General features: G+C 39.9%; 1 protein-coding gene across 1 annotated transcript; it reads left to right on the top strand.

Moving 5' to 3' along the window:
• Window positions 1–2,358: 2,358 nt before the first annotated feature.
• Window positions 2,359–3,624, top strand: LOC103109080 (olfactory receptor 6C2-like). The gene has a single exon (XM_007518086.2). The coding sequence runs from the start codon at window positions 2,359–2,361 to the stop codon at window positions 3,304–3,306; it is 948 nt and encodes a 315-aa protein (XP_007518148.2). The 3' UTR covers window positions 3,307–3,624.
• Window positions 3,625–14,966: the final 11,342 nt, after the last annotated feature.

A 14,966-nucleotide genomic window follows, 5' to 3' on the forward strand; every position in this document is an offset into this window, starting at 1 on the left:
TTATTTTAAAATGTTTTTTTTATATTTATTTAATTTATTTATTCCCTTTTGTTGCCCTTGCTGTTTTATTGTTATAGTTATTATTGTTGTTGTCATTGTTGGATAGGACAGAGAGAAATGGAGAGAGGAGGGGAAGACAGAGAGGAGGAGAGAAAGATAGACACCTGCAGACCTGCTTCACCGCCTGTGAAGCGACTCCCCTGCAGGTGGGGAGCCGGGGTTCGAACCGGGATCCTTATGCTGGTCCTTGTGCTTTGCACCACCTGCGCTTAACCCGCTGTGCTACAGCCCGACTCCCTTAAAATGTTTTTTATTTGTAAATAATTTCAAATTCACAGAATATTTTCACAATTAACAGTTGTACCAAACATATGGATGCCCAGATGTATCTACTGTTAATATTTTATCCTATTCACTTTATCATTTCATATTTACCTTTCTAATAAGTTTTTCATAACACATTTGAGGATAAAACATCTATCGTGATACTTTATATCCCTAGATAGTTCTCTGAGTTTTTTTTCTAAGAAAAAGGATATTTAATTATAAAGTCACAATGCTGTTATCATCTTTAATAAATTTAACTTTGATGCAGCTATCTTACCTAATATATAATTTATATTTCAGTTTTGTTACTGATCCAATAATATTTGTCTTAATTGAATTCTTCACCACTTCTTTGTAGCACCCACCCTTGGATGTTAGATTCTGCATTTAGTTGTGATTAATTTTAAACCTCAAATATATGTTAAAAAGGAACTTAGTAAAATGGCTGTGAAATAGAGCAGAGGCATCTTGGAAGGGCTGTAAATCCAGGTGTAAGGCCAAACTTCATGGAAGGAAGTGTCAAACCTCAACCACAAACTGTGGTGGTTATCAGAGTGACTGGAAGTGAGGTGAAGTGGCAGTGGTAGACAGGTGGAGGGGCACATGAATTTTATGGTGGATCTGGGGACACACACACACACACACACACACACACACTTACACTCCTGATGCCTTATAATTTTGCTCATCCTTGGTAAATCAGTAATAATATATATTTTAAAAAACAGAAAAATTTAAAGTGGAAAACAGAGGTAGGTATCCCAGTGAAGAGACACTTTTCTGTTCTACTATGAGACCTTTCTTCTATTACTGCTCCTCAGCACCAGGAACTTCACTGCATTGCTGTTGGGAGACTACTGAAGATTCCACTGTTGCTGTCAGTGCTTTATTACCTCCAGTTTCTGCAAAGATAGAGATACACATCCCATTTCCTTGTGTGCATTGCTTCTTCATTAAAGTCTGAATGACTCTATTCGACCAGTGAGACTTGTGTACAGGAGGGAAAAAACTCAGGTGGTAGTGAGTGAAACCAAACAAAAATATGCCTCTTCAGGGGTCAAGGACAGGCAGGCTGGGAGAGAGAGACTGCACCAAAGTCTACAGATCTTTCAGTTTGTATGAGTTTTCTTCTTTCTAGTCCCTCTGTTCTCATTGTGACTCAAACATGTTCAGGATCTAATTCTAATACATTGATTATAATTCACTGATTTGACTGAGGTGATACTGAGTAGACACTGTCAACAGCTTATAACAGACTGGGATATTCTGTGTAACTTTTATCTAAGTTGGGTGCCCTTCATTTTACCTCAGTTGCTGTCACAAACTCCCCTCCATCTAGAGGCCATTTTCACTTTAACTTCCTCTTTTGGCTGTCTCTATCCAATAAATAGATAATAAATAGCAGTGAGCTTACCTAGAGTTCAAATTTTGGATATCCATTATGCACTAAAATAAATTAGATATTCTTCTATGTTGACTGATCCAGAACCGAGGCAGAGTAGGTACAATGTGAGCATGAAACATCTTTTTAGGCCAGAAAGTAAGAAAGCCCTCAAATAGTAAGATGAGTTACAAAGTTAAGCCAGATCGAAGGAAACCCTTGTGATGTGGGAAATTTGAACATCATAGTATTAGGAGGTACAGTAGTGAATTATAGTCATTGGAAATTTGGAATTCATAAGCCCACATAAGCCATCAATGGATTAATGGTGTGTTAGAGAAAGGAAGATTTGGGACTGAGGGGTGGTTGGAAACACATATTACAATGCACAAGGGCCCAGATTCTCTACCTGCAGGGGGACAGCTTCACAAGTGGTGAAACAAGGCTGCAGGTATCTGTCTCTGTCTCTCTATATCTCCCTTCCTTTTATGGCTGTCTCTATTCAACAAATAAATAAAGATAGTGAAAAAAGAAAGAGAAAGCAAGAGTCTTCTTACAGTGACTATCAGGAACTTCCACTTTTTAATTCTTTCATATTTTGATATTGCTCCTCAGATCTGATTTCTGTGAGTTTCATGGGAAGACTGAGCATGACATTAGTCATGAGAAACCACTCAACTGTAACATCATTCATCATACTGGGATTGACAGATGACCCACAACTGGAGATTCTCGTTTTCATCTTTCTGATGATCACATATATGTTAAGTGTAATGGGGAATCTGACTATAATCATTCTTGTCTTGGTGGACTCCCACTTAAAAACAGCTATGTATTTTTTTCTTCAAAATTTCTCCTTCTTAGAAATCTCATTCACCACTGCCTGTGTCCCCACATACCTATACATCATATCAAGTGGGGACAGAACTATCACCATCAATGCCTGCTTCTGTCAAATATTTTTTATTGTCCTCTTTGGAGCTACTGAGTTTTTCCTTTTGGCTGTGATGTCCTATGACCGTTATGTAGCCATCTGCAAACCCCTGCACTATGTGACCATCATGAACAGTAGAGTCTGCAGGAATCTCATCTTATGTTGTTGGGTATCTGGCTTCTTGATTATTCTCCCCCCTCTCAGCTTGAGTGTCCACCTGGAATTCTGTGACTCTGTTATTGACCATTTTGTCTGTGATGCTTCTCCACTACTAAAGAATTCATGTTCAGACACATGGTTCATTGAACAGATGGTTATAGCCTGTGCTGTGCTGACCTTCATAGTGACCCTGGTTTGTGTAGTTCTGTCCTATGTCTACATCATTAGGATGATTCTAAGATTATCTTCTGCCCATCAAAGGAAAAAAGCCTTTTCTACCTGCTCTTCCCACATGATTGTGGTTTCCATCACTTATGGCAGCTGCATTTTTATGTATGTCAAGCCTTCAGCTAAGGATGAAGTGACTCTTAATAAGGCAGTTTCTCTGCTTACTACATCAGTTGCCCCTTTGTTAAATCCCTTCATTTATACTCTAAGAAATAAACAAGTAAAGCAATCTTTACATGACACTCTTAGGAGATTTGTGTTTCAGTCAAAGAAGTAACAGGACAGTATATTGGGAACTCAAATGAACATAAAAGAGATTACCTTGAGTTGGGCGGTAGTGCAGTGGGTTAAGTGCACGTGGTGCGAAGAGCAAGGACCAGCGTAAGGATCCCGGTTCGAGCCCCTGGGTCCCCACCAACTGGGGACTTGTTTCACAAGCGGTGAAGCAGGTCTGTAGGTGTCTATCTTTCTCTCCCCCCCCGTCTTCCTCCCCTCTGTCTTCCTCTCTCCATTTCTCTCTGTCCTATCCAACAACGATGACATCAATAACAACAACAATAATAACTACAACAACAATAAAAAAAGGGCAACAAAAGGGAAAATAAAATAAAAAAATAAATAAGAAATTACCATGGGACTATGGATGGAAATTGAAGCCATGTGAGTGAGAGAGTAGTCTTCTTTCATCCATATTCTCACTGTTTATGCATTTAACCCAGTCAATTGTGGCCTGAAAATTCTCTTTACAATAGGACAACTAATACATTTTTAGGAAATAAAATGCCACCTTTGTCTTGATTTCAGGTTTGTCAATGCTGCCTCACAATAAAAATACATAAGTTGTACAAAATTACATTATTATAATATTTCTTGTCTCTTTCAATGAATACATTATGCACTGTGGTGGAGGAGGACCCAAGTTGGTGCTGGGATTGGTGTGCAAGACACCTATGGAAAGATGAGAAATTGCACCTCTGTGACAACAACTGCTGTGTAAACCGTTATTTCCCTAACAAACCATACGAAAATAAAGTAATGACAAAGACAAATGGCAAGATCCTTGCTACCAAAAATATAAATATATAGCCTTTAAAGTTTATTAATAGATTTCCTCTTTCTCTAATATTAGTTGTAAGAATACCTAGAAAGTCAAGAGACAGTACAGAAATCATTGGTATAATGTATCACATTGTTGGTGAAACATTGAACATCAGAGTTCACTTTTTTGCAAAAGAGTAGAGCTGTTAAAGGGTGTGGTGAATGGATGTAGTTATTTTATTATTATTATTTTTTGGTTGGTAGCTATGGACTAACAATTGTTTCAAATTCTTTGAACACCACTTCCTCCATCATGAAGTGTAGTTTTTCTCTCCCTTTTAACTTGACTATGTCCAAGACTCTTTTTTGATCTTGAGACTGCATTAGGGGGCCAGGTGGTGGCACATCTGGCTAAGTGGACACATTACCATGTGCAAGGACCCAGGTTCCAGGCCCTGGTTCCCACCAGCAGGGGGAAAGCTTCACAAGTGGTGAAGCAGGGCTGCAGATGTCTCTCTGTCCCTCTCACTCCTACCTTGCCTCCCCTCTCAATCTCTCTCTGTCTCTATCCAATAATGAGTAAGTAAAAAGAAAAAAAAAAAACCAGAGATAATGCATTAGAAGTGAAGTTACATGACTGAAGGCATACGGTTTTACTTCCTTTTTTGGAGCACATGCTCTAGAAAAATGCAGGTGTCATGTGAACTGTCTGAGTGTCCTGAAAATACTGTGTAGTGAGGAAGCCCAAGTTTGTCCCATGGTGCAGCTATCAACAGATGTTTGTAGTCTCATCTCACTAGGCATTTTAAAATGTGGTGCCAGACTGGAAAAGCCACCTAGGTTAAAAAGCCCAGTCCAGCTTTGTTATCATTCCAACTCCAGTTGCTGTTCGACTATAACAAAAGAGAGAGGCCAAGATGGAAGTAGCCACTTAATCCCATTTACTTCTGGAACCATTAACCATAATGAATTGTTTTAAGGTGCTTAGATCCAGGATAATTTGTTACAAAGCAGTTAACAACAGAAACAAGTATAGGGGAAGGACTCTGAAGGTAAAAGTTTTGGTGGTTTTTAGGAATAGAAAACCTTTTCTGGATGCTGTAGGGGTTTTTAAACAAAGGTGAATTCTTTAAAAATTTGACTTTTGCTCTCTATATTTCAGAAATATTAAATAAAAACTTAGAAAATCTCTCACACTTAGATATAGAAATGAAAACCAGGTTTACTGAAACTAAATTTATTCTTTGGGACCAGTGAGATAGCTTACCTAGGAGGACACCTGCTTTGCTATGTTTTTGCTATCCAGGTTTGAGCCTCCTGTATACCATATGGCAATACTGTGGCAGTGAAGGAAACCAGTGCTAAGGTGGCTCTGTATTTCTTTCTTTCTTTTTTTTTTTAAATTAATGAGAACACTGCTCAGCTGTGGCTTATGGTGGTGTGGGGGATTGAACCTGGGGCTTCAGAGCCTCAGGCATGGCAGTTTGTTTGCATAATCATTATGCTATCTACCCCCACTGTGTCTGTATTTCTTTTCTCTCTCTCTCTCTCTCTTTTTTTTTTAATTTAAGAAAGGATTAATTAACAAAACCATAGGGTAGGAGGGGTACAACTCCACACAATTCCCACCACCCAATCTCCATTTCCCACCCCCTCCCCTGATAGCTTTCCCATTCTCCATCCCTCTGGGAGCATGGACCCAAGGTCATTGTGGGTTGCAGAAGGTAGAAGGTCTGGCTTCTGTAATTGCTTCCCCGCTGAACATGGGCGTTGACTGGTCGGTCCATACTCCCGATCTGCCTCTCTCTTTCCCTAGTAGGGTGGGTCTCTGGGGAAGCTGAGCTCCAGGATGTGTCTGTATTTCTATCTGAAAAATAAAAATGATCCGGAGCAGTGAAACCCTGGGGACAACAACAAAAATTGTATTTTCAAATATGTAATAAAAACAGTAGAATCCTAGAGGAAATAGCTGTGATGAGAAATTCTAACATTGTTACAAAATTATAATTTTTGGTCAGATTGTTAGGTGTTTGATGTTTTATATTGTTATGACTCTTAAAAACAACAATTTACATAGTGCTTTTATGACCCCAGGCAGATCAAACAAGGCTTGTGGAGATTAAGGACTTTTATAAGCAGTTGATGCCTAAATCAAACCCCTTTTTATATGACACAAAAGCACTCATGGGGGGGCATCTGGAAAGCAAAGCAAGGGGTAACACAGGTGAAACTTCAATGGACAGTGTCCCATTGCTTTTGCTGCTATAGTAAGTGGAATCTGTTTCTGAGTGTCTTCTTCTTACTTCGTGTTTGAATAGAGAAATGTCATTAATTTTATTGTATTGATTTTCTAACTTGTTACCTTACTATATTAGTTAATAATTTCCAGGAGTTTCCTGCTGGATTCTTTAGGATTTTCTCTGTATACTGTCGTATTGTTTGCAAATAGTGACAGTTTGATTTCTTGTCCAACCTGCGTGTCATTAATTCCTTTCTCTTGCCTAATTGCTATGGCCAGGACTTACTGTTGAATGGTAACTGCAATAATGGACAGTCCTGTCTAGTACCTGCTCTAAGTGGAAATACTTTCAGTTTCTCACCATTGAGTATGATGCTGGCTGTAGGTTTGCTGTATATAGGTTCAACTAGATTTAGGAATTTTCCATTTATTCCCATTTTCTTTGTAGTGTTCTGATCATGAAAGTGTATTGAATCTTATCAAAGACTTTCTCTGTATCTATTGAAATAATCATGTGGTTTTGGATTTTCTTTTATTGATATGGAAGATTACACTTCTTGATTTATGTATATTGAACTGGCTTTACATTTCTTGGATAAATCACTTTGGCTGTGATGAAAAGTTTTTTTTTTAATGTTCTAATATATCTAGTTGGTTAGAATTTTGTGCAATATCTTAGAATTAATATTCATCAAAGATATCCATCTGTATTTGTGTGTGTGCTCTGTTGGCTTTAGGTATCACAGTGATGTTGACTTCATAGACAATGGAAGAGAGTATTTCTGTGTCCTTGATAGTTTGGAAGATAATAAAAATAATAATGAATTCACCTTCTTCATTCCATCTTGGATGGAGCTTGAAGGAATCATGTGAGCTAACCCAGAAAGAGAAAGATGAATCGGGATGACCTCACTCATGGGAAGAAGTTAAGAAAGTGAGACATAAAGTAAAAATTGAACTTATATGGTGTATTGTACGAAAGCAAAGGACTCTGGGGATGTATGACAGGGAGAGGGATGGGGGAAGAGGACTTTCAGGTCCTAATATGAGATGAAGGACTTAATTTGGGGCTGGGAGTGTTTTATAGACACCTCTTGGTGAGGTGAGATATTATATATAGTGCCAGCAACTGTACTGTAAACGATTAACCTCCCAATCAGAATATAAAGGGGGAAAACCCAAACCATGGACATTTTAAAAAGATCTATGTTATGAGAGAGAAAGAGACACCAGCACATTTTTCTGTCTTATATAGTGGTGGGGACTGAAACTGAGCTTCACACATGTAAGGACTGAATTTTATTCTAGTCCTCTGTACTATTATTTTAAAATTCCTTATTGTTTACTTCAACTTTCTGAGTTGATTTATTCTTCTGTTTGAATATTTCTTTTATCTTAATTTTTATTCTCTTTATTTATTTATGGGATGGAGTGAATCAGAAATGGAGGGGGAAAGGGGATACAGAGAGGAAGAGAGACAGAGAGACACCTGCAAAACTGCTTCGCCATTTGTAAAGTTTTCCCTTTGCAGGAAGAGAGAGGGACAGGGAAAGGGAGAGGGAGGGATAGGGAAGGAGGGGAGAAGGGAGGGAGGGAGGGAGGGAGAGAGAGAGAGAGAGAGAGAGAGAGAGAGAGAGAGAGAGAGAGAGAGAACACAGAGAGGAAAGACAGCATAGCATTGTTCCAACATTCATAGAATTGATATGTTGCTCCAGTGTGGTGTTGAAATTTGAGACTAGAGCTCAATAGAAGGCCTGAGACCTACTGCTTGAATTATTTCTCACATTCCATCAAAACACTTTTGAATGCTTATATTATGAAGACTGGGTGAAACCCTGGCTAGTGATCCTAAATTTTACTTTATTTTTTAATTTTATTTATAAAAAGGAGACACTGACAAAACCATAGGATAAGAGGGGAACAATTCCACACAGTTCTCACCACCAGAACTCCATATGCCATCATCTCCCCTGATAGCTTTCCTATTCTTTATTCCTCTGGGAATATGGACCCAAGATCATTGTGGGATGCAGAAGGTGGAAGGTCTGGCTTCTGTAATTGCTTCCCTGCTGAACATGGGCGTTCACAGGTCGATCCATACTCCTAACCTGCGTCTCTCTTTCCCTAGTGGGGCTGGGCTCTGGGGAAATGGGCCCTTTGAAATATAACTAAAATATGCCTACTAACTATCTACAAAATGGAGGACCCCCAACACTTTATATGCACTATTTCAGCCTTTAAGTTCATGATTAGTGAATAATTTGGCTTTATATGTTAACTCTCTTTTTAGCCACCAGGTTCCAGGTGATCCTAAATTTTAACTTACACCAAGCACTTTACTTTCCTGTCTCAGAATACTCAGAGATAGGGAACAATGGGATTGATGGCAGTTCAGTTCTAACAGTCAGCTGCCTTGTATTCTGATAGGCTCTATTTGTAAAATCAGTGCTGATCTGGTTACCCAGGAATACTACTGGACAATGAGAGGAATAGGAATAAGCTGGCCTTATTTATATCAAATAGAATGGCCAACTTTTAACCACTGTCTATAGCATTCTCTTCTACTTCATCTAAATTCTGGCAAAAACATAAATTTTCAGGATCTTAATGATTCAGATGTGTTTCTCCTGCTATTAGTTTTGCTTTTAATTAATGACTCATTGGACTTAGAATAAATAGAAAGTCATCACTGATCTTTTACATAAAAGACCTGCCATTCAAAATATTATATAGTACCCACTGTTTTTTTTTCTTTTGTCTTTTCCTTTAAAACCAGTAAAAATTAATAAAATACCTAGGAATAAACCTGGCCGAAGAACTGAAAGACTTGTATACTGTAAACTATGAGTCAGTATTCAAGGAAATAGAAAATGATACCAAGAAATGGAAAGGAAATTTATTCTCATGGATTGGAAGAATTAATATTATCAAAATGAATATTCCCCCCAGAGCAGTATACAAATTTAATGTGATACTTATCAAAGTTCCACTAAGCTTCTTCAAGAGAATAGAACAAAATTTACACTCATTTATCTGGAACCAGAAAACACCTAGAATTGCCAAAACAATCTTGAGGAAAAGAAACAGAAATGGAGGCATCACACTCTCAGATCTCAAAAGTTTATTATAAGGCCAACATCATCAAAACAGCTTGGTACTGGAACAAAAATAGGCACAGAGACCAGTGGAACAGAATTAAAAGCCCAGAACTAAACCCCCTCACCTATGGAATCTAATTTTTGATACAGGGGCCCAAAGTATTAAATGGAGAAAGAACACTCTCTTCAGTAAATGGTGCTGGGAAAACTGGGTTGAAACATGCAGAAGCCACCCCATCAGCTAGAGTCCTATATGGGGAGTCGTGAGACTCCCAAACAGACATGATGGGCCTAGACTTCAAATAAATCCCTCTCTCCATTGTAACCGGGCATCTCTATCAGGAACAACAAAGTAGACCCCTTTGTGGGCCCCCATAAGACCTTGCCCTCAACTTGGATCAACAACAATAGAGAATGTTCCATCCTCCGAAGGTAGGCTGGACAACATACTCTATGCTACACCTGAGGAAAATGGGTCTTGATATTGGGGCATCTTGAAATGTTCCTACTTATGACCACAGAATGCGAGCTCAGTTCTATAGGGATGCAGAGGTCACATAGGCTCCTAAACTAAATATGGGCCCCAGATCACATCGAATTAATGGGGTTTACAGTCAACAGTATTTATACACCTTTCCAATATTTGGGAGCCACTCTCTTCCCTGATCCAGCTTTCTGGTCCTTTTTCCAGCCATGACATGATCTCCCCAGACAATAACTTGGATCCACCTGCATATCAGATTTCAGGCTCAGGGAAAAAAAAAAACTAGTATAGCCACAGGCCTTTTGGAATATAACTATGCCTACTAGCTATCTACTAAAAGGAGACTCCCAACTCTTCATTTGCACTATTACAGCCTTTAGGTTCATGATTAGTAAAAAACTAGCTTAGCTTTATATGTTAACTCTTTTTTCAGCCACCAGGTTCTAGATGCTAGCATGATGCCAACCAGACATCCCTGGACAGACAACCCCACCAATGTGTCCTTGAGCTCTGCTTCCCCAGAGCCCCCCCCCTACTAGGGAAAGAGAGAGGCAGACTGGGAGTATGGATCAACCTGTCAATGCCCATGTTCAGCAGAGAAGTAATTACAGAAGCCAGACCTTCCACCTTCTGCATCCCACAAGGACCTTGAGTCCATACTCCAAGAGGGTTAAAGAATGGGAAAGCTATGAGGGAAGGGGATGGGATACAGAGGTCTGGTGGTGGGAATTTGTAGGATTATGTGAAAGCATGGTAGAGTATAGGGGAACTCCACCATCCTTGAGATGGAAGTCTGAAAAGAAACCCCACCTGTCAGTCTCTCCCTTTCAGGGATAGAGCTTGGCGGGAAACTCTTTCCTGACTTGAATTCCCTTTTGTCAGTCTCCCAGGCTTCACAGAGACCTGCAACTTCTAACACTTAGCTCATTCCCCTGCTACAAACCAAATGGTTGCCTGCTTCAGTACTCTGTCACACTGCCTTGCCAGTAACGTATCAATGAGACCCACACACACCTCTTCTAGGTTCTTTGTCATTATGACTTACATCAATACTCTGCCATTCTCTGCTTTATCTCACTCTGCTGGTTTAACAACCATGTTTCTCATAACACCTTTAGATAATTAACGTTTCTTGTCTCACAGAAACTAATTGTTTTGACCTTTTTTATTTTTTATTTAAGAAAGGATTAATTAACAAAACCATAGGGTAGGAGGGGTACAATCCCACACAATTCCCACCACCCAATCTCCATTTCCCACCCCCTCCCCTGATAGCTTTCCCATTCTCTATCCCTCTGGGAGCATGGACCCAGGGTCATTGTGGGTTGCAGAAGGTAGAAGGTCTGGCTTCTATAATTGCTTCCCCACTGAACATGGGCGTTGACTGGTCAGTCCACACTCCCAGTCTGCCTCTCTCTTTCCCTAGTAGGGTGGGTCTCTGGGGAAGCTGAGCTCCAGGACACATTGGTGGGGTCTTCACTCTAGGGAAGCCTGGCCGGCATCCTGATGACATCTGGAACCTGGCGACTGAAAAGAGAGTTAACATACAAAGCCAAACAAATTGTTGAGCAATCATTGACCCAAAGCTTGAAACAGTGGAGAGGAAGTGTTAGGGGGGTACTCACTGCAAACTCTAGTGTACTTCTGCTTTCAGGTATATATTTTGCAGTAGTTTACGGATACGTGTGAACATATGCTCTCTCTCACAGAAACTGGTGTATATCTAGGTTTTGGGACTTTGTTAGAAAGTGAGCCACCTGAGATGAAATTAGAGTATACTATGAAAGGAAAGGTCTCACCCGAGTAATGAAGTTGAAGGGTTGTCATTCCACACGTGAAGTCTCTGGACACAGTCTGAAGTGAAGCATGTTGAGGTGGCAATCGTTGTGTTGGTTTTGACCTTTTTGTATCTCATCAATTCCGGTCATTCTTTAGCTCTCCTCACCATAGGGGTACTGACCTTTTGAAAACCTGTGATTACTGACATATGTGAAAAATGTTCTTTGTTCCACTTTGCTATATAACCCCTGTCCTTTCTCTGAATAAATTGGAAATTCATAACTGAATTTCTCCTGGCTGTTCTTTCTGTACCATGTGATCCCTAGAATTGGTGATGGGAAAGCCAGTGGCTTACCTCTGTTGCGAGGCCACCCACATAAGCACCAGCAGGAATTATGTGGAGTTGTACCCCTCTTATCCTATGGGTTTGTCAGTGTTTCTTTTTTATTAAAAAAAAAAGAAGAAAGAAAAAACATGCAGAAGAATGAAACTGAACCACTTTATCTCACCAGAAACAAAAATCAACTCCAAATGGATGTTAGACAAGAAACTGTCAAGTACTTAGAGGAAAACATTGATGGAACACTTTCCTACCTAAACCTCAAGGACATCTTTGATGATTCAAACCCAATTGCAAGGAAGACTAAAACAAAATCAAATCAGTGGGACTGTATTAAATTGAAAAGCTTCTGCACAGCCAAAGAAACTATTACAAAAACAAAGAGACCCCTCACAGAATGGGAGAAGATCTTCACATGTCATACATCAGACAAGAAACAAATCACCAAAATATACAAAGAGTTCAGCAAATTTAGCACCAAAAAAGCAAATGACCCCATCCAAAAATGGGCAGAGGATATGAACAAAACATTCACCTCAGAGGAGATCCAAAAAGCTAACAAACATATGAAACACTGCTCCAGGTCACTGTTTGTCAGAGAAATGCAAATAAAGACAACCTTGAGATACCACCTCACTCCTGTAAGAATGGCATACATCAAAAAGGACAGCAGCAACAAATGCTGGAGAGGCTGTGGGGACAGAGGAACCCTTCTGCACTGATTGTGGGAATGTAATTTGGTCCAGCCTCTTTGGAGAGCAGTCTGGAGAACTCTCACAAGGCTAGACATAGACCTTCCATATGACCCAGTAATTCCTTTCCTGGGGATATACCCCAAGTTCTCCATAACACCCAACCAAAAAGATACATGTACACCTATGTTCATAGCAGCACAATTCTTTTTTTTTAATATTTATTTTATTTATTTATTCATTCCCTTTTGTTGCCCTTGTTGTTTTATTGTTGTAGTTATTATTGTTGTTGTCGTTGTTGGATAGGACAGAGAGAAATGGAGAGAGGAGGGGAAGACAGAGAGGAGGAGAGAAAGATAGACACCTGCAGACCTGCTTCACCACTTGTGAAGCAACTCCCCTGCAGGTGGGGAGCCAGGGTTCGAACCGGGATCCTTATGCTGGTCCTTGTGCTTTGCGCTACCTGCGCTTAACCCTCTGCGGCTACAGCCCGACTCCCTGCAGCACAATTCTTAATAGCTAAAACCTGGAAGCAACCCAGGTGCCCAGCAACAGATGAATGGCTGAGAAAGCTGTGGTGTATATACACAATGGAATACTACAGCTACTAAGAACAATGAACCCACCTTCTCTGACCCATCTTGGACAGAGCTAGAAGGAATTATGTTAAGTGAGCTAAGTCAGAAAGACAAAGACAAGTATGGGATGATCCCACTCATAAATAGAAGTTCAAAAAGAGGAATAGTGTTTCCTTTTTATAAATAAAAATTAAAAAGAAATGATTAGTGATTTAATTCTGCCCTGTTCCCACCACCAGAGTTCTGCATTCCCATTCCCATCCATTGTAAGCTACAGCAGTTCTAGATATGGTTATAGATATGGGTTAACTATTACTGCTACAACTATGTCTATATCTATATGTATTTTCCTATGGTCCCATCTTCTCTTCCTTTCCAAGTCACACATACACCTATTACTACATCCCTATACTCTTTCCAGGTCCTGGTGGAGTTGGAGCTCAGAGCCTTCTGTTCTTCTTCCTCCTATTATTTCTCCGTCATTGTGAGTATGGACCAAAATTGTTTTTGGAGTGCAGTGGGTGGGAGTTCTGTCTTTTAAAAGTTTTTCACTGGACATGGACATTCACTTGTTGATTTATACCCCCAGTCTAATTCTTTCATTTCCTAGTGGGGTAGGGCTCTCTAGAGGTTAGCTTCTGGGACACATTGGTGAGGTTGCCTGTTTAGGGAAGTCAGAATGGAATCATGATAGCATCTGCAACTTGGTGACTGAAAGGTGGCAAGATATAAAGTGGGACAAAATGATTAATGAATTAGAACCCAAAAGTAGGGATAGAGCAGATGAGAATAGGGAATTTATGGTATAAAGATGTGGAAAGTATATTTTAGGTATGTTAGTAGGGGCCTATGACTATTGTAGTGCTTGAGTTTGATAGCTAACATGGAGGTGGACAAAAATATTGTGTGAGGAGATGGTGTCAGAGCAGAGAAAAGGGCTGAGACGTTGGATTAAAGAAAAGCAATGAATAAAATTAACTGTTTATGCACTTCCATCTGATCCAGGGCCCATATTTAGATACATTTAACATAGGAGCCTGTGTAATCGCCAAGTCCCTGTCAATCAGAGCTTGTAGTTTATGGTCATATTCTGGGAACATTCTAGGCTGCACTCATCTCAGGACCAGTCTTCCTTGAGTGGGAGGGTAGGATGACCCAGCCTCTCTTTGTAGGTAGGGGCAGTTCCTACCATTGCTACTTTTTTTTTTTTAAACCAGAGCTCTGCTCAGCTTGGGTTCATGGTGGTACAGGGAATTGAACCTGGGACTATGGAGCCTCAGGTATGAGAGTTTCTTTGCACAACCATTATGCTATCAACCCCCCCCCCACTGCTGCTTTATAGTGAAGGCAAGGTGCTGGAGAGACCCATAAGAGGGCTTTGATGATGGTTTTGATGGAAATGACAAGTGATATTGGAGAGAGGCTATTCACTGTTTTCTATGGTTTTTGAAAATGTTCTTTCATGATCTGTCCAATAAAGTTTGCTCTTATTTAAAATATTTTTATTAATTAATTTGTCCATTAGAGACAGAGAAATTGAAAAGGAAAAGATGATAGAGAGAGAGAGACAGAGGTACCTGCAGCACTGCTTCACTGCTCATGAATCTTTTCCCATGCAGGTGGGGAGTGGGGGCTTGAACCCAGGACCTTGCACACGGTAACATGTATGCTCAACCAGGTAGGTGCACC

The sequence above is a fragment of the Erinaceus europaeus genome, chromosome 7 (assembly GCF_950295315.1).
Source record: "Erinaceus europaeus chromosome 7, mEriEur2.1, whole genome shotgun sequence".
Taxonomy (NCBI): Eukaryota; Metazoa; Chordata; class Mammalia; order Eulipotyphla; family Erinaceidae; genus Erinaceus; species Erinaceus europaeus.

What these genes read in the sequence shown, in the direction of transcription:
- LOC103109080 (XM_007518086.2), top strand. Translation starts at nt 2,359, where the DNA reads ATGACATTAGTCATGAGAAACCACTCAACTGTAACATCATTCATCATA.